At 43.0% G+C, this 19,771-nt stretch overlaps 1 protein-coding gene across 1 annotated transcript in view; it reads right to left on the minus strand.

Annotated features, from left to right (window-relative positions):
* Positions 1 to 202: 202 nt before the first annotated feature.
* FIG4 (FIG4 phosphoinositide 5-phosphatase) overlaps positions 203 to 19,771 on the minus strand; it is a 493,827-nt gene continuing 474,258 nt past the window's right edge. The window contains exon 24 of the mRNA XM_063443525.1: positions 203 to 634. Coding sequence (XP_063299595.1) covers positions 457 to 634 — 178 coding nt within the window. The 3' untranslated portion in view covers positions 203 to 456. The remainder of the gene's footprint in view (positions 635 to 19,771) is intronic.

Raw genomic sequence — 19,771 nt, forward strand, 5'->3', positions numbered from 1 at the left:
AATTATTGGTATTTTAAAGATTTAAACTAGCTGTTACCTTTAGTTAAAATGAGTGAATAGTCAAATGTTATAAGCCGTGTCTTTTGTTTTCTAGCATAAAAGACTCAACAAGTAGAGGTTACAATTTTGTGGATTTAGAAAATATTTGAAATCGGTTGAATTTTTTTTTTTTACATCTTTATGTCTTTGCTTTTTTTTTTTTTTTAATACAAAGTAAAGGGTGTGACAGAGGGATACAGACAAAAAATGCACGAAGAATGGACGCTATAGAACATTTTAGTTACAATGCAGTCAATAGTTATTGAATATCAAAAAAACTTCCTAAAATTTTAACTATTTTGAAAATAAAGTACAGGAATGTTATTGATTTAAACACAGCATCTAAATAATTTGACGCTAGTGTTGTCCATGTGTTGAATATTTTATTTTCATCCACTTGTATTCCATTTTGTTACTTTACATGTAGCGGTTTCGAAAGTAGTCTCGGTATGTGAGCATGTCCTCTTTGCCCAGAGGCTGCATGATGCCTCGTCCTGCTTGGATATGAGCACTGAATATCTCAATTGACTTTCTATCTACCTTGGGAGGTTGGACTTCATAAATATTGTCTTGTGAGAAGGAAGAGATGCAGCTCCTGCAGGGGAAGAAATAAAGACCATTAAATTAATTCTTGAGGAGCCTGACTTCACTTTTTTTCCTTTTTTTCAGACGAAAGAAAATGGGTGGAGGTATTGTCTAAATCTAAACATAATTAAAATTTTACACTATGATAATGGAAAGAAAGAAAAATATATTCATATGAATAATAACTGAACTATCATCAACACGTTAACTTTCAAGATATTGCCTAGGGTAAACTTAATTAAATAAAATTAAATTGTCTGTGGTCAACTAAGGTGAATGCAGGTCTACAACAATATGTTATGCCAGTTAGATCTATGTTGATTATACAAACAGTAAAGCTTAGTAAATCTAAAACAATAGCAATTTTATTATAATTAGTATTTCAACTATACAAAATTGTCTGCGCATATAATAGCAGCATTTTAGAACTGAACTGCAGGGAGCATTTTGTTTTTTTTTTCTTTAAACCAGACCTCTAAATGGAAAACTGTCATCATTGCTAAGCATCTACAATACATGAAAACCTACACAGTCCGTAGGCGTATTTGTGTAATGCATACCTCCGATCTTTCATCTCCCCACCAACCCATGAATGCACACAGTGACAGCTCATGGATAGCCAAGCATTGGCCAGTCTAAGCCTTATAAAACAAATATACTATTGATAATGAATGTCACTTCCCAATGCAGCAGGAGCTTATTTGAATGAAAACGTGACTTTACAAATGGTTTTAGATTGTCACATAAAAGGAGGTTTAAATATTTACTTTAAAAAATGGAAGCTCATGTCAATGAATGTAAACAACACAGGGTGATATTACACTACCTGAAACTATATTATGTACTACTCATCAAAATGTATATAATTCTACTCATACTATCGTAGAACAAAGCAAGTAGCACACTGATACCAATGTGTTTTGTATATAATATACAGACAGATAACTCAATTTCAGTAATGAACAGTAGTTATTACACCATGCAATAAAAAAAACATGCCTGACTGAGATTGGTGGGAGTCAAACTCTCAGGCCGCAGACTCTCACCTTGACTTTGCCCCTCTCCTGTTACTGACGTTATGTGACAGCAGTGGAGAGAGGCAACACAGTGTGTTTCTATCTTTAAAGATTTTTCTTTCAGCGTTAGTAACCTAAATAAAACAGAACTAAAGGCTGCTGGCGCCCATCAGCGGGACTCCAAATTTCTTCACTATTGTCATTCAAATGCTGGTAAGTGTGGAGTAAGACACACACTATCACTTCTCTCCATAACCCCTCTAATGGCATGCCGGTAATAGAAGACAGAGTAAATGAATGGCAAAAGCTACTGCCCGTGAGCGTGACTCTTACCAATCTTGTTATAGAAAAGATACATAACATTCAAACACGGATTTGGTGGAAAAGGTTGTCGAACATAAAAATGTAATTTAAAGGTTCGGGAAATATTTGGAAACTACTTGTCTCTTGCCTCATGGTTTAATATGATGTCTCTCTCTCCCACCCTCCGAACATGCATTTTCTGTTATTCTCCTCTTCATGGTACAGGTATACAAAACACATTTCAACAACGAGCGCTAATAAAGATTATAACATAATTCTGCGTATGGCGGGTTTAAAATAGTCTATTATCAGACAAATAGATACATCCTACTGTGGTTTCCAGTCTGTAAGCATAACAGATTAAATAGCCTAATCAACACCTTGCTTTTATTCCAGAAAGCTTTGACATCACATCACAAATAATTTCCCTTTGCCTGGAGGATAGTGAAATCTTAAATATACATATTTAGTTTTAATGGTACTGCTTTTTCCTGCATGTAATTTCTGTTGGAATAACAGGAAGCCTTTCTCTCTACTTTTTATTTCAGCTAGCTTAATAATGGCTAAACGTATCATTACATAGAGGTGTATCACTGAAACAAAATCACCAACTTTCAAACTTTTAACATTTTTTTACTTCAGATTTTACAGTGTAAGCAGTGACAATTAAAAACTTAAGCAAAACACACACACACAAATCTAATGATTATGATTGAGCAGGGAGTGAATGGTCACCCATGACTCATAGAACAACCTGTATGTTATGTAATGCTATTTTAAAGGGACACTACAGTCACCAGAACAACTACAACTTATTGCATTCTTTTCTGGTGAGTAGAATCATTCCCTTCAGGCTTTTTGCTGTAAACACTGTATTTTCAGGGAAAATGCAGTGTTTACATTACAGCCTAGTGATAACCTCACTGGCCACCAGGGGCGGGCTGGGCCGGGGGGCAGGGAGGCAATTGCCCCCCAGGCCGCCCTAAATCCTTTTACGCCCGACCGCGGCCGGCCGGCCCTTTAAATGCTTCAGCCGCCTGAGCGCTCTGTAAAGAACCTCCCCTCCCCTGTTCCGCGCAGAGTTTCTGTTTCCTGTAACCGGCCGGACTGACAGGAAGTGCACACTGAGCGTGCACCTTCCCATCACTCCGGCCGGCACCACAGACCGGAGAGCAGCTCGGCCACGCTACAGCGGAGGGGGTAAGAAGAAGAGGGGAGGGGGGGAGTAAGAACTGAAGAGGGGAGGGGAGGGGGGGGGAGTAAGAACTGAAGAGGGGAGGGGAGGGGGGGGGAGTAAGAACTGAAGAGGGGAGGGGGGGGAGTAAGAACTGAAGAGGGGAGGGGGGGAGTAAGAAAAGAAGAGGGGGAAGGGGGGAGTAAGAAAAGAAGAGGGGGGAGAGTATGAACTGAAGAGAGGAGGGGGAGAGTAAGAACTGAAGAGGGGAGGGGGGAGAGTAAGAACTGAAGAGGGGAGGGGGGAGTAAGAAAAGAAGAGGGGGGGGGAGTAAGACCGTCCCAGACCGTCTTGACCGCAGTGCAAGTGCCCTCTGCCCCCTGCCCCTAATTTACAGTGGCTCACACTCACAACAAGCAGTGCCTGGAGCCCTTTGCAGAGACGGAAACAAAGAGGTTCTGCGGCAGCTGGCCGTCCTGCAAGCATTACATTAAACAGCTGTTCCCCATGCAGCCACAGGTGGTGTTGTGCTGGGAGACTGTGATTACTCTTCACTTTCTCCCAGCCTACAGAGCAGCGCATGGGGGAGAGAGAGGAGGAGGCATGATTTAATCTTACAATAAATCCTCTAAGCAAACCTTTATAAATTTGGGGGGGATCAGCTCTGTTTCCACAGTTTATTGGTGTTTACTCTGATGTCTGTATTAATATTGAGGGATGTCTAAGTAGTAACGTCAGTGTGTGTCAGCAGGGCCAGCCGTTGGGGTGGGCAAGCTGTGCGGTCACGCAGGGTGCCATGACAACAGAGGCACCCGGCGGCCAACACAGCTCACAAGTTGGGTACACCAGCATATTTAATTTAAACGATTCGCTGGTGGTCCACTGGTGCGCACCAGCAGTAGGTGCAGTCAGATCAAAACCTCTCCTTCGTGGTTCCGGCGCTCAGTTAGTGAGTCAGAGCACAGGCTCAGAGATTCTCAGCCTGTGCTCTGACAACATTGAAAGTCAGAGCCGTGAAGGAGCGGGTATGGCAAAGAGCTACTGATTAGCATAACATCAATATCCGTTATAAAACCAGGAAAAGGTGGGCATGGATGGTGAACTGATTTGGTGGCGCAATGGGCCACTTGACTGGTTTTGCCCCCCAGGCCTAAGGCTGCCAGCCCTCCCCTGCTGGCCACTCCTCAGATGGCTGCTAGATGTGGTTCCTAGGGATGCAGCACTGCCATTCAGAGTCTCCACCCTCTGTATGGAGACACTGAACTTTCCGCATAGAGATGCATTGATTCAATGCATCTCTATGAGGAGATGCTGATTGGCCAGGGCTATGCTCGAATTGTGCTGGCTCTGCTCCTGATCTGCCTCCTTGACAGTTTCAGCCAATTCTATGGGAAAGCACTGTGATTGATTCAGAAAATCACTTCTGATTATGTCAGCCAAGCAGGCAGATCAGGGGCAGAGGCAGAAACTGCAAACTTGAATAAAAGTAAGATTTAACTATATTGAGAGAGGCAAGGAGGGGGGTGGAGGATACAGGGGGGTTGAGGTAGATGGTGGTTTTAACACTATAGGAACAGGAATACATACTTGTGTTCCTGACACTATAGTGTTCATTTAAGGTTAGGATATTGAAGGGTTACTATAGGCACATAAACAACTTTAGATTGATGAAACAGTTTTGGTGTATAGATCATGCCCCTGCAGTCTCACTGCTTAATTCTCTGACATTTAGTAGTTTAATTACTGGTATTTATAAAGCGCTGCAGAATCTATTGGCACTTTATAAATACCAGTAATAAATAAATAAATCACATTGTTTATACAGCACTACTCACACCTCTTTCACACAGCCTCCCTAAAACTTCCTGTAAAGAGAGATTTAATATGTAGGCTTCCTTTATTGCCCAGTCTGTTAATTATCACCTGCTCAGTTAATAGCCTGATAGAGCCTGCATGAGCTGTCTATTTGTAATTAAAGTTCCATCTATAGAGCTGGAGATAAACTAAAGTGAGTTAAGATTTGATTAAAAATGAAACCATTCCGTCACGTTTAAGCCAGGTGCGGTGTGGCTAGGTCTGCATTGACAGAAGAAAAAGTAATCTGACTCTTAAATTGCAGATTATTGAACAGTGAGATTATAGGGGCATGGTCTATACAGTGTCTATACACTGAAGAGGAAGCACTCAGGGGAGAGTGCTCCCTCGCGCGCCCGCCAGCCAGCCGGGTGACAGGAGGGCCAGCAACACCACTGGACCCCAGGGAATCCCCTCAGCTCTCCCACAGGTAAGGAGGCTGGGGGGGTTAAATTAAAAAAAAAAATGTGTGTTAGTGTTAGAGTGTGTGTGTGTTAGAGTGTGTTTGTGTGTGTGTGTGTGTTAGTGTGTGTGTTAGAGAGTGTGAGTTAGTGTTAGTGTGTGTTTGTGTGTGTGTGTTAGTGTTAGTGTGTGTGTTAGTGTTAGCGTGTGTGTGTGTTAGTGTTGGAGTGTGTGTTAGTGTTAGTGTGTGTGTTAGAGTGTGTGTGTTAGTGTTAGTGTGCGTTTGTGTGTGTGTGTGTGTTAGTGTTAGCGTGTGTGTGTGTTAGTGTTAGAGTGTGTGTTAGTGAGTGTGTTAGTGTTAGAGTGTGTGTGTTAGTCTTAGAGTGTGTGTGTTAGTGTTAGTGTGTGTTAGTGTTAGTGTGTGCATTAGTGTTAGAGTGTGTGTTAGTGTTAGAGTGTGTGTGTTAGTGAGTGTGTTAGTGTTAGTGTGTGTGTGTTAGTGAGTGTGTTAGTGTTTGTGTGTGTGTGTGTTAGAGTGTTAGTGTGTGTGTTAGTGTGTGTTAGTGTTAGTGTGTGTGTTAGTGTTAGAGTGTGTGCGTTAGTGTGTGTGTGTTAGTGTGTGTGTGTGTGTGTGTGTTAGTGAGTGTGTGTGTTTGTGTGTGTGTGTGTTAGAGTGTGTGTTAGTGTTAGTGTGTGTCTGTTACTGAGTGTTTGTGTGCGTCTGTCACTGAGTGTGTGTCTGTCAGTAAATGTGTGCGTCTGTCACTGAGTGTGTGTCTGTCAGTAAATGTGTGCGTCTGTTCATGAGAGTGTGTGTGTGTGTGTCTTAAGCACTTACCTTTCTCCAGCGCCGGACTCCCTTGGCGCTGGGGATCTCTCCACCCCGAACCGCCTCTCAGCTCCGAATGCACATGCGTGGCAAGAGCCACGCGCGCATTCAAACCGCCCATAGGAAAGCATTACTCAATGCTTTCCTATGGACGTTCAGCGTCTTTTCACTGTGATTTTCACAGTGAGAATCGCAGAAAATCCTCTAGCGGCTGTCAATGAGACAGCCACTAGAGGCTGGATTAACCCTCAGTGAAACATAGCGGTTTCTCTGAAACTGCTATGTTTTCAGCTGCAGGGTTAAAACTCAAGAGACCTGGCACCCAGACCACTTAATTGAGCTGATGTGATCTGGGTGTCTGTAGTGCTCCTTTAAGTGTATGTGTTTATGCATGCACTGGCGTACATACCGCGGTCGCACGGGTCGCAGCCCTACAACCAGGTGCCCGCCGCCATGTGTTGCGGCCCCAGCCCACACAGAGTAAGCGCGCGCGTGTGGGGGGGGGGGGGGGGGGGCTACGGATCAGTTTTCGCACTGGGGCCCCATGGGTTGTGTGTACGACACTGAATACACTGTACAGGAAGGGGTTAACAAAAAATAAATAAAGGTAATATTAGGGGAAAAAAAGGATCAGGTTATAACAACCACCCCCTAAAAAAACAAAACAAATGGGGAGGCTACTGATAGGTGGAGAGTATAACTACACATTTAGTTTTTACACAGAATTAACAGAAGAGTGTTCTAGGGTCCTTAAGTCACCTGTGCCGGTGGTGCAACTAGACCCTTGCACTAAAGTGAAGATACTATTTTACAATGCCTTTTTCTTAGTTATCTAAATATCCGAGAGCCTTAAAAAAAAACAGTATAGAGTTAGGAATACAAACCTGTATTCCTAACACTATAGTGCCCCTGCCCCTAGTTAGATTCAGGTATATATTTAAAAAAATGTTACTCAACGTTGCTGCTCACCTTTTCGTCTGCCTCAATGAGATCAATGAGGCATGGCCTTCTTGTCGATGGTCCAATCTAATGATCCTCATAGAAGAGCATTGGGGATCTGATCAGGGCCGGTGCAAGGATTTTTGCCGCACTAGGCAAAATTAATTTGCTGCCCCATTCGCTCCACAGGGGTCCTGTATGTTTAACGACACAAGATAAAACAATGCCTTACCTTGAAGGGTTAAACAAGCCTCTAGTAGCCGTCACATTGACAGCCACTAGAGACACCTCTGCTACAATGCCATGTTTAACTACGAGAAGCATTGGAAGTGCATAGCGCTTGCCACTGATGCGCATCAGGTCCTTAATGCTCCTGTATGAGGAACATTGGGTTGGACCATCGTTGTCCCATCAGTGACATTTAGTGAGGTATGAAAGCAATCAGTGCAGACGGGGGGCGGGGGGGGGGGTTAAATTTATGTAGGGACAGAGACACTATAGTGTTTGGAATACAGGTTTATATTCCTAACACTATAGTGTTCTTTTAAAAGTACTGATTTTTAAAAAAATATTTTTCAAATCCTTTTTTGCACAAATGCAATAATTGATACATACATACATACATACACAAACTAACACTCATAATCAGTGACCAATGCACACACAATGCAGTGACCCAAGCCGACAGACACAGACACACACACACACACTGATCCAATCAGACATACATACACATTGTTTAAATCACACACAATTACGTCCCCCTCTTGCCTTTGTTTGATGTTCGCTCTCTGTGGGTCACATGATTGAAGACTGCGTCTGGCTTCCTCGACTCCCTCTCAACTCCGCCCCTTACTATCCTCCCGCCAACTCGACCATGACTACAGGGGAAGGGGCGGGTGCGAGCACAAAATGAGAGGTGTGTCTGTGTGTGTGGCGGGGGTTGCGTGCTGAGGTTGATGGCATCGGGCGCTAGTCTGTAGCTATGTAAGTGCACCCTAGTGCCTTGTGCCATGACCTGTGGCACACATTTTGACACTGAGCCCCTCAAACCAGCGCCCTAGGCGGCCGCCTAATCGGCCTATAGGACGCACTAGCCCTGGACCTGATGCACATGCTTGGCAATTGTCTTGAGCACATCCAATTCTTTGTACAGGAAAGCATTGAATCCAATTGTTTGCCATCATATTCCGTATCATTTCACCAAGTTTTACTCTGCCAGTGCAGGGGAAGCGCCTCTAGTGGTTGTCAGGAAGATAGCCATTAGAGATGTGTTTATCCCTGCAATGTTTTCACTCGCAGTGATGAACAGACAAGGACACTGCACCAAGACCACTTCATTAAAATGAATTGGTCTGGGTGACTTTAATTATCCTTTATATGTTTAGTTCTCTTACAAAATAAAAAAAAATAAAAAAAAAGCCAAGACAAAATGAAAAAAGTGAGAAAGTACACTTGCCTTCTACTATCAGTTTTGAAAATTGAGGAAACCAAGAGCACATTCATCCATATGCAAAGGGCATTGTTTTTAAAAACGGCATCATTTTGCACAGCTACACATAAAAGCTAATTACTTTTACAATCATATATATTCATACAATCCCAAAGTGCATATTTATATGGATACATGTTATCATTTATTCATTACAAAATGAATAGAGTGCTTCCAAGACTACATTTGGCAACCTTTCTAAAATGGTTCAATATATCATTTGCAGCGTCGACCAGTCATGATTACTTTGTGCTACTTCTCATTTTAAGCAGGAGGACACGATCAGCACAGACAATAGCAGACACTTTGTTCTTGAGAATGAGGTCGGATAGCTGAGGTGAACTAACCTATTCTATTCTTTGCAGAGTTAATGATCATTAACTCAAACAAGTCAAACTTTATTTACACATCAAACCATGATAACAAATCATTGATCGCCATTAGTAGGTTTGCAGGAAACAAAGGCAGTGTAATGCAAGGAACATCCTTGTTTTGCAGCTAAATGCCTTCATGATGGCAGTTACCAACCAAAAGTTCACCTCAATTTACATTTACCGTAACAAGAAAACATTTAAAATTAACAAGCGCTTTACATCAATTTAATACAATGGTGTGGTTTATCCCAAAGCTTGGCCAGCTGTGCACTTTACGTTGTTGTAGGCCTCAGTCAGCCTGTATACTGCAAAAGGTTTTCAGACTGTATTTTGTATATGTGCTATTTCCAATGTAGGTGATAATACATTTGGTTTGTAATATACATTATAATTTAGATTTGCTCTGTGAGATGTAAATTAGAATCAGTTTTGAGATACACAAAATGTAATGAGAAAACAAGTATTAATGTTAATATTACACATTACCAACGCAGCCAAACTACTCTTAGGACGAAATTGGAAAACAAGAAAAATCCCAAGCATCAAAGATGTAATATCACACGTCATATGGCAGGCAAAAAAGGAAAACAGGTATTTTAATGAATTTGGGAAATAGATATATCCAAACAGAAGAGTGTGACATGTGGATAAAAAAAAAAAAATAGAAACATTAATCTAATAGTTACACAGATAGGTTAGAAATGTTTCCAATTAACATAAAGGGACAAGAAGTTGACCCCAGCAAAAAAACCAAAAAAAAACAAAAACAAACGAGCAAACAAATAAGAATTAATAAAACAGTAGAGTAGGTAGGATGGTGCGCTCTCTCTCCTAGAGACAAATAATCAAAGAATGAAAATAATGGGATTTGTAATAGGATCTAAAGGATTGTTGGAGGGAGGGTATAGGGTGGGGAAAATTGGGAGTTTGATAAGGTTTAAAGAATTTAGTTTTCTCCCTCTTGCTTCCTTTGTCTTTCCCTATCGATAAATCTGAATTAGGAAAGAAGCAAACCTAAATCACTGTTTGGGAAGCTCAATAAAGGGATGGTAAAAAGGGGAAGGAGAAGAGAAGACATTAATGATGACAGAATACCAATGCCTTTACTACATAAGTAATAACGTAATTAGTTATATGTCTGAAATGTAAAAAAAAAAATAAAAAAAAATTAAGTGCTTTTTTTTTTTTTTATCCTGGACCTTACCACTCTGCTGCCTGCTCTGTGATCTTTACATCCTTGGTGGGGATAAATACCACCTATGCACCTAGGAATGAGCAAACCCTATTTTGCTCTTTTCCATTTAAGTAACTTTTGATTTTGTTTTTACACTCCTGCACTATATTGTTTTATTTTGTTATCATACATGGAGAGGACCTGCATTACCTACAAATCCCAGAGTGATGAACATACCACTCTACGCTATACACTAGGAGCCATTGCTGGGCTCCAGAACATGTGAGAATAAAACCATATACTTACTTACTTTGGGAACCTCACACTCAAAATACTACACTTTATTATTTTATTTTGTTCTCTATTTATATTTAAGAGATCTTCTATCATACACCATAAAGAATTTCAACCTACAGAAAAAGAGCTACACTATATTCCCATTTAAAAGGCTGTATGCAGTGCTCACTTTGAGAATTGCATACTGCTCATCACTTTGAGAATTGCATACTGTCAGTCTCGTGCCACTAAAAATGACCCCAAGCTGACAGGGAGAACTTGAGTTATGCTGGTGAACAGAGTATTATTTTAAGGTTGAATCCTAGTGGAACTTTGTGTCTGAGCTTGGCTGGGATTAATGAGAGCTGGTAGTCTTTTTAAACTAGATTTTGCTCGCTGATTACCTGCTCATTGAATATCTTTTTATTTATATTTTTGTTCTACTTAACAAGTTAAGGACTCATGAGAGAATTATTTATCATGGGATATTTTACCAACAGTGACTTTCCCTGCTGGTAACAGGTGAACTCCAAGTATAATTAGATACCTGGGACAGAATGAGTGATCAGGGATTAAATGGGGATTTAATTCCCCTGATGGTACAACTTTGTGTGAGAAGGGTTAAATCCATACTATCACCAGGGAGACCCATGTATCAATCAACACCTAGGGCTCAAATAGGAGTTTATATATGTATATGTCACATCAAATTGAAGCTCTTTTCACCCTTTAAAAATATGTAGAATATGTGTTGGTACAATAAATGAGAAAAACTGAAATTGAGGTTGACCACAAACATAACAAAATTGATTGTATCCTCTGTTACAAAGCAAGCAAACTGAAGGAGTGTCACTAAGAGGTTAATTGATTTTGGTTGACTTTGACTTGGTGTCATTTCAAAGTATAATGAATAATATGTATTGAGTTAGGCTCTCAAAATCTTCAAGAATGTCAAGACAATTTTAGAATAAAGAAAGAGAGAAAAAGCTCCAGATGCGAGACCCACTGCTGCTCAGATGGGTTAGGTAGGTAATATGGGCATCACACAGCAATTATTAATAAGAAAAGACAAATGAAGACAGAAATCTGACTTCACAAAGATAACCACTAATTAGATAATCATTCTTATAGGTAACAAGGAAAAATAGTTAAACTTTATAAAATATTCCTTAGAAGTCTAGATCTGTATAAAAAAAAATTAGAGTGAAAAATGTGAAGTGCAAATTAAAAAGTTGGGGAGAAACAGTTGTGGTAGAGAAGAAGGACATTAATCTTGTGAAAAGGTTTTAATCTTAGATAGATCTGCAGTTAGATGCTGAATTAGCTATCACAGGGTGCACTATATCCAAGTTGCTGTATTACAACAATGTATCAGATGTATGTTTTAGAATGTAACATAAGTAAATGTTGCAAATACAGATGGAAAAGTGATACTATTTGTGAAAGCGACTCTTACTCAGTACTAGTAAAAACGAACACTAAAGAACCAAAATGATCCCACCTAAGAAATAAAGCCTCCTATAGATGCAAAGAGCGTTTACCCTTTAGCAAGTCCCTAGTTAAAAGGACACTCCAAGCACCCAGACCACTTCTGCCCATTGGAGTGGTCTGGGTGCCAACTCCCACTACCCTTAACGCTGCAACTGTAATTATTGCAGTTTTCATAAACATTAGGTCTCCTCAGCCAGCGGGCGGGATCAGTCTCCCCTGCCGGCTGACGTAATGAAGGGGAGGAGCGGCGGCGATCCGAAACCACCACCGAGGGACATCGGCGGGGGTCTCAGGTGAGTGACTGAAGGGGTTTTCACCCCTTCAGCAACCGGGGATGGGAGGTGGGAGGGAGTGGGGACCTGCAGTGCCAGGTAAACGGATTGCTTTCCTGGTACTGGAGAGTCCCTTTAAGATACAAACACAAAGATAAAGCACCGCGTTTACAGCAGCAGTAGCTTAGTATCCAACAGCTCAAAATACATAGTAAAAACAAAGAGAAAGTTACCTGCGCTCTGGCCTAAATCCCTATGTACATTTAATCAAAATGGAGGCTCTTTCGTTTTATTTCAATGACCATTTGAATATAATCCCACCTGCCCCGTCAAGGCAAGCCTCAATAGGTGAGTCCTACACTAGCCATTCGATTTGCTGATATCAGCCAAGAATCTCCAATGAGACAGGAAGGGGTATTTTATAAACCCTTTATAGGGCTTCTACACATACAATAAACTTTGCTGATATCAGCCAAGAATCTTCAATGAGACGGGAAGGGGTATTATATAAACCCTTTCACATTTAACCCTTTATAGGGCTTCTACACATACAATAAACTTTGCTGATATCAGACAAAGTGTAAACATCTCTAATGAGACAGAAAGGGGTATTTTATAAACCCTTTCACATTTAACCCTTTATAGGGCTTCTACACATTCAATAAACTTTGCTGATATCAGCTTAAAGTTAAGATAGTCTATTTCAAAAGTAGACACTGATCCTATGCAATATGGAGCAAGGTTAAATGCAGTGTATAGTATGAACTTAAAAAAGAACAGACACCAAATAACACTCGTGGCCAAGGCAGCAGAAAAACTTAAAGGAGCACTATAGGAAAACAAACTCGTTTTCCTGGCACTATAGGGTCATTAGGTGTCTCTCCCCCCCCCCCCCCCCCCCACCCTCGTGGCCCCCCTCCGGCTGGACTGAAGGGGTTAAGACCCCTTCAGCCACTTACCTTTCTCTAGCGCCGGGTTCCATTGGCGCTGGGGAACTCTCCTCCCTCTGCTGACGTCAGCGCCGAATGCGCGGCAAGAGCCGCACGCGCATTCAAACAGTCCATATGAAGGCATTACTCAATGATTTCCTATGGACGTCCAGCGTTTTCTCACTGCGATTTTCACAGTGAGAACCGCGGAAGCGCCTCTAACGGCTGAGACAGTCACTAGAGGCTGGATTAACCCTCAGTGAAACATAGCAGTTTCTCTGAAACTGCTATGTTTTCAGCTGCAGGGTTAAAACTAGAGGGAACAGCTCTAATCTACTGTTATGGCCGAAGATCAGCCATCAAGGGGCGTAACTTCAAAAAGTAGTACCCAGACAACCATCCTCAATACAAATCTCTGACAACATACCATCCCATAGGACCACCCCTAACCTTGTGAAACCACCCGAGATCGCCTGCTGAGATATGCTTACCAGTGGTGCTTGCATTCATTTTACAGGCATAATCTGGGGAACCAAGGAGAGAGAAGGAGAAGGGGGGAGGGAGAGACTAAAGGGGAGCACATTAATTCAGCTCCCCATCCTGAATCAACTCACTTGACAGGGAGGACAGGGATTAAATGCTAAAAAGGTAGGTTCCAATAGTGTAAACAAAATTCTAATAATATTTTATGACATTTTGGACAGCCGATGCTGGGAGGTATAGTATAGTGAAAATCTAAAAGCAGAAAACAGGGCAATGATGTTGATTCAATTATCATCATATATTTTTTACTGGGAACTATATCACCATAACAACTAATATTTGAAATTTATAACTAGGGACACTTTTTAATTTTAGGAAATTGAATCGGTGTGTGGCCAGGGGAAGGCTATATTCAGAAATTGTAGATGACTTACTAACAGTGTAAGGAACGAAAATGTATTTTAGAACATGAACCATATATTTTATTTATCAGACTGATTTCTAAACACTTTTATTGTAGTGTAAATACAGGCTATTGTGAGGATTATTGTTGTGGAGCATGTTATACACCGAGACACACCAACAATATGGAGCTTCCAGAAAGAAGGGTAGTAGGATAAATAGGAGGGACAGATGGATCTGGGCAGGGACACTTGGGAGGAACATATTACTGATGACGCTAAGCAAAGGATTAGCGGTCAATGGTATACAAAGACCACAAGAGTTATATAAAGGAGTGTAAGAATAGACTATAGATTATTAAAATAAATAATGTACACCACAATCATATTTTCCCAATTAAAGAACTCACTCTGGGTAGATAAAATAGGATAGATGAGAAAGTTAATATGTGTGCCTAAATATTTCCTTGTAGATATAAGTCTTCTATTAAAAACCAAAAAATAATCCTCTTGTAAATCTGTACTATAGATTATGGACATAGTTTTTCATTTGATTGACTCACAACGCTATAGTGTCTTTTTGCAATTACATATATGCACCCTTCCACCCAGATTAAAACCAGTATTTCACTTATCTGCTCCTTCTCCGATGTCAGCGTGATGGGAGAACCCAATACTCATGTGCGGCGAGCACCTTGCATGCCTTACGCCTTTTGAAGACACTGGATGTTCTCATACAAAGCATAAAGACATCCAAAGTCGTTTCATGGAGTTAAACTCCATGAAAAGCCAGGAAGCACCTATAGTGGCTATCTGGTAAACAACCAGTAGAGGCAGTCTTAACCCTGAAATGTAAACATTGCATTTCTTCTAAAACGGCAATGTTTTACACTGCAGGGTTAAGGGGACAGGAACACTGCACTCAGACCACTTCAATGAGTTGAAGCGGTCTGGGTGCCTATACTTTAATGCTTATCTAAATTACTGTATGAATTTATAAGTCAAGTGCTTACTAGATTTGACAAGTCTTGTCAACCACCTAGTTGTTATATCAAACTATTTCACCAGGAACAAGACATTGAAACTGATTTATCTTTCAGACATGCCCCTGGACACCAATACTATTATTAACATTAAATTAATTGGTAACTCAAGTAGCACTTGCTATTTTGATGTTTTAAGAAACTCCCTTGATATCCTAAATTCTCAGCTACCCAACTCTAAATGAGTTTTAATAGGAGATCAATTTTCAGAGAAGTCCCTCTTGTTAAGCTCTTACAACTGGTTATTATAACCTACTTAAAACTATGACAAGCGTGATGGGTCCGCTACAGCAATTATCATGGCAGATCCTTGTTCATTCTTCTATGGTGAACATTACCAAGAAAATTATTATTTCCAGCTAAATTCAAAGTGTTTAAAAATGAAGCACAAACTAATTTCGTTGCTCAGAAAAAAATAATTTTTTCAAGATGTTTATTTTGTTTCAAAAATAAATACAAACAAAAGATTGGCTGTTCTTCCATAATTTATATTTATAAAAAAACAACAACATATACTGCGCTCATAGGCAGAACAACACACACAAAAGGTCTAAATATATCATGCAGGCTTGGCAATCAGAACAAAATGTTTTCCTGATATAGCACATCTAGGAAGACAAAGATGTACAATTTTCAAAAAAGGGAAACATCCTAACTATAGGGACCCCTTAAAACAAGGAAAAATACGACTTTATTTCAAAAGAACTATGAATAATAATAATACAAATTACATATGAAATCATATAAACAAGGTAAGCAAATACACATGGGTAAGCTGTGTTCAATTCCAGCAAAGTTCATTGGTGAAGAACTTTACTTCTAGAGAAAACAATTATTTACTTGTTGGGTTTATTATCCATTTGTCAAAAAAAAACTCTCAGATTTTGAAAGAGAGTAAAAATATATAAAATAATACGAGAATTAAAAGCACCAAAATCGGATACTGCTGCAACCGACACATCTAAGTTAGAATTAGTCACTATAATCCAACTTGGACATGTGGGTCTCAAACCTCATCAATGCTCAACTGAAATCTCAAGAATTATGATCTTGTTTTTTACAATAAATTCCTCAAATTCAATTGAGCTCCTTGAGGAACCTAGCCAACTTAGGACTCAACAGAAAACTGCTTTAAAGGGACACTATAGTCACCTGAACAACTTCAGCTTAATGAGGTTGTTCAGGTGAGTGCTACAGCTCCCTGCAGCCTTTTTCTTGTAAGCACTGTATTTTCTGAGAAAATGCAGTGTTTACATTGGAAGCTTGGAACACCTCTTGTTGCAGTCAATCAGACGGCCACCAGAGGGACTTCCGAGTTCAGAGGCCCTAAAAAGGCCTCATTCAGGGGCGGACTGACCGGTCGGGCACTTCGGACATGGTCCGAGGGCCCGGCCAGGAGGGGGGCCCGCCACCAGGGGGCCCGGACTGCACAGGTAATCCAATGCGTGCCCGGGCCCCCGGTCCTTCAAAGTGCAGTGCATATAATTGCCTTCCGCAGGACCTATCCAGAGCATTTGCCCGACGGTCTGATTAAGCACTTGTGGCATTCCGGCTACATGCATGTTGCCCCGCCCCTTCCCGGTTTGGCTCCGCCCCCTTCCCGGAGTGATTGCAGAGCAGACCACATGGGAGGCAGTCAGGCAGACAGGCAAGCTGGGACAGAGGAGCTCGGGCCCCATGCAACCCTACACACACTGCTACACATGGGATCTCAGAAAGGTAAGAGATCTCCTTATTGTGCATGGAGAGATAGGTCACTGCCCCCTACATTTTCACACTGCCCCCTCCCCCACTGTCACACTGCCCCATCCACCACTGTCACACTGCCCCTACACTGTCACACTGCCCCCTCCCCCACTGTCATTGCCCCTACATTGTCACACTGCCCCCTCCCCCAATGTCACTGCCCCTACACTATCACACTGCCCCCTCCCCCACTGTCATTGCCCCTACACTGTCACACTGCCCCCTCCCCCACTGTCACACTGCCCCCTCCCCCACTGTCACTGCCCCTACACTGTCACACTGCCCCCTCCCCCACTGTCACTGTCCCTACACTGTCACACTGCCCCATCCCCCACTGTCACTGCCCCTACACTGTCACACTGCCCCCTCCCCACTGTCACTGCCCCTACACTGTCACACTGCCCCCTACCCCACTGTCACTGCCCCTACACTGTCACACTGCCACCTCCACCACTGGCACTGCCCCTACACTGTCACACTGCCCCCTCCCCCACTGTCACACTGCCCATCCACATCTGTCACTGCCCCTACACTGTCACACTGCCCCCTCCCCCACTGTCACTGCCCCTACACTGTCACACTGCCCCCTCCCCCACTGTCACTGCCCCTACACTGTCACACTGCTCCCTCCCCCACTGTCACTGCCCCTACACTGTCACACTGCCCCTCCCCCACTGTCACACAGCCCATCCCCCACTGTCACTGCCCCTACATTGTCACACTGCCCCATCCCCCACTGTCACTGCCCCTACACTGTCACACTGCCCCCTCCCCACTGTCACTGCCCCTACACTGTCACACTGCCCCCTCCCCCACTGTCACACTGCCCCCTCCCCCACTGTCACACTGCCCCCTCCCCCACTGTCACACTGCCCCCTCCCCCATTGTCACACTGCCCATCCACCACTGTCACACTGCCCCTACACTGTCACACTGCCCCCTCCCCCACTGTCACTGCCCCTACACTGTCACACTGCCCCCTCCCCCACTGTCACTGCCCCTACACTGTCACACTGCCCCCTCCCCCACTGTCACTGCCCCTACACTGTCACACTGCCCCCTCCCCCACTGTCACTGCCACTACACTTTCACACTGCCCCTCCCCCACATTGTCACTCCCCCACACACACAGTGGCACCTTCCTTTGGGGTCAGAAAAAGTATAAGGGAGCGCCTGGGGCAGAGAAGGAGCAGGGAGCGCCTGGGGCAGAGAAGGAGCAGGGAGCGCCTGGGGCAGAGAAGGAGCAGGGAGCGCCTGGGGCAGAGAAGGAGCAGGGAGCGCCTGGGGCAGAGAAGGAGCAGGGAGCGCCTGGGGCAGAGAAGGAGCAGGGAGCACCTGGGGCAGAGAAGGAGCAGGGAGAGCCTGGGGCAGAGAAGGAGCAGGGAGAGCCTGGGGCAGAGAAGGAGCAGGGAGAGCCTGGGGCAGAGAAGGAGCAGGGAGAGCCTGGGGCAGAGAAGGAGCAGGGAGAGCCTGGGGCAGAGAAGGAGCAGGGAGAGCCTGGGGCAGAGAAGGAGCAGGGAGAGCCTGGGGCAGAGAAGGAGCAGGGAGAGCCTGGGGCAGAGAAGGAGCAGGGAGAGCCTGGGGCAGAGAAGGAGCAGGGAGCGCCTGGGGCAGAGAAGGAGCAGGGAGCGCCTGGGGCAGAGAAGGAGCAGGGAGAGCCTGCGGCAGAGAAGGAGCAGGGAGAGCCTGCGGCAGAGAAGGAGCAGGGAGAGCCTACGGCAGAGAAAAATGTATACATTTGAAATAACAGCAACTATATTAATTATAAACATTTCACTAATCTAAGGGGTACAATTTATGGAAATTGACTGCCATGGGGTTCTCAAGTGAAAAAAGGTTGGGAATCACTGAGATAGATCACTGGCTGCAGGAGGGGGAAAATGGAGTCTGCTGGGCCCCACTATGCTGGCCCAACAGGGAATCCACTGTCCCCCTCCCTGGCTACAGGTAAGAGGCAGGGAGGGGGAAGTACATTTAAACATTTTTTTATAAAAATCCAACCACTAAAAAATACCCCCCAGCAGCATCTGTCACACATCCACCACACACACACACACACACATCATCAAACAGACAAAATGCATCCACTACACAAATACACATCATCCACTAAACAAATACACATCATCCACTACACAGCCACACACATCATCCACTACACAGCCACACACATCATCCACTACACAGCCACACACATCATCCACTACACAGCCACATACATCATCCACTACACAGCCACATACATCATCCACTACACAAATACACATCATCCATTACACAGCCTCATATATCACACAAACTGCATCCACTACACAACCACACACATCATCCACTACACATATACACATCATCCACTACACAACCACACACATCATCCACTACACAAATACACATCATCCACTACACAAATACACATCATCCACTACACAACCACATATATCATTCACCACATAAACACACAAACTGCATCCACTACACAACCACACACTCAGTGCCCCCCCTCCCTGGCTACAAGTAAGAGGCAGGGAGGGAGAAAGATTTGTTAAAAAACAAATTATAAAATTTCAACAGCTAAAAAATACACACACTGCATCCACTACACAAACACACACACACACCATCCACTACACAAACACACACACAGTACTCACTACACAAACACACACACAGTACTCACTACACAAACACACACACAGTACTCACTACACAAATATACATAATTCACTACACACTACATCCGTTACACAAACACACACGATTCATCCACTCTACACACACTCTCTATCCGCTACACAAACATTCAATCTGAGTCCACTATAAACTATCTACTTTACTCATGCACTTTGCATCCACTACACACATTCTACAGCCATACACACACAATCAAATTCAGTACACACACACACTTCATCCTTGTGGGTGGACTCAAGATGGGTCATGTGGGCTGAC

The sequence above is a fragment of the Pelobates fuscus genome, chromosome 2 (assembly GCF_036172605.1).
Source record: "Pelobates fuscus isolate aPelFus1 chromosome 2, aPelFus1.pri, whole genome shotgun sequence".
NCBI classification, from domain to species: domain Eukaryota; kingdom Metazoa; phylum Chordata; class Amphibia; order Anura; family Pelobatidae; genus Pelobates; species Pelobates fuscus.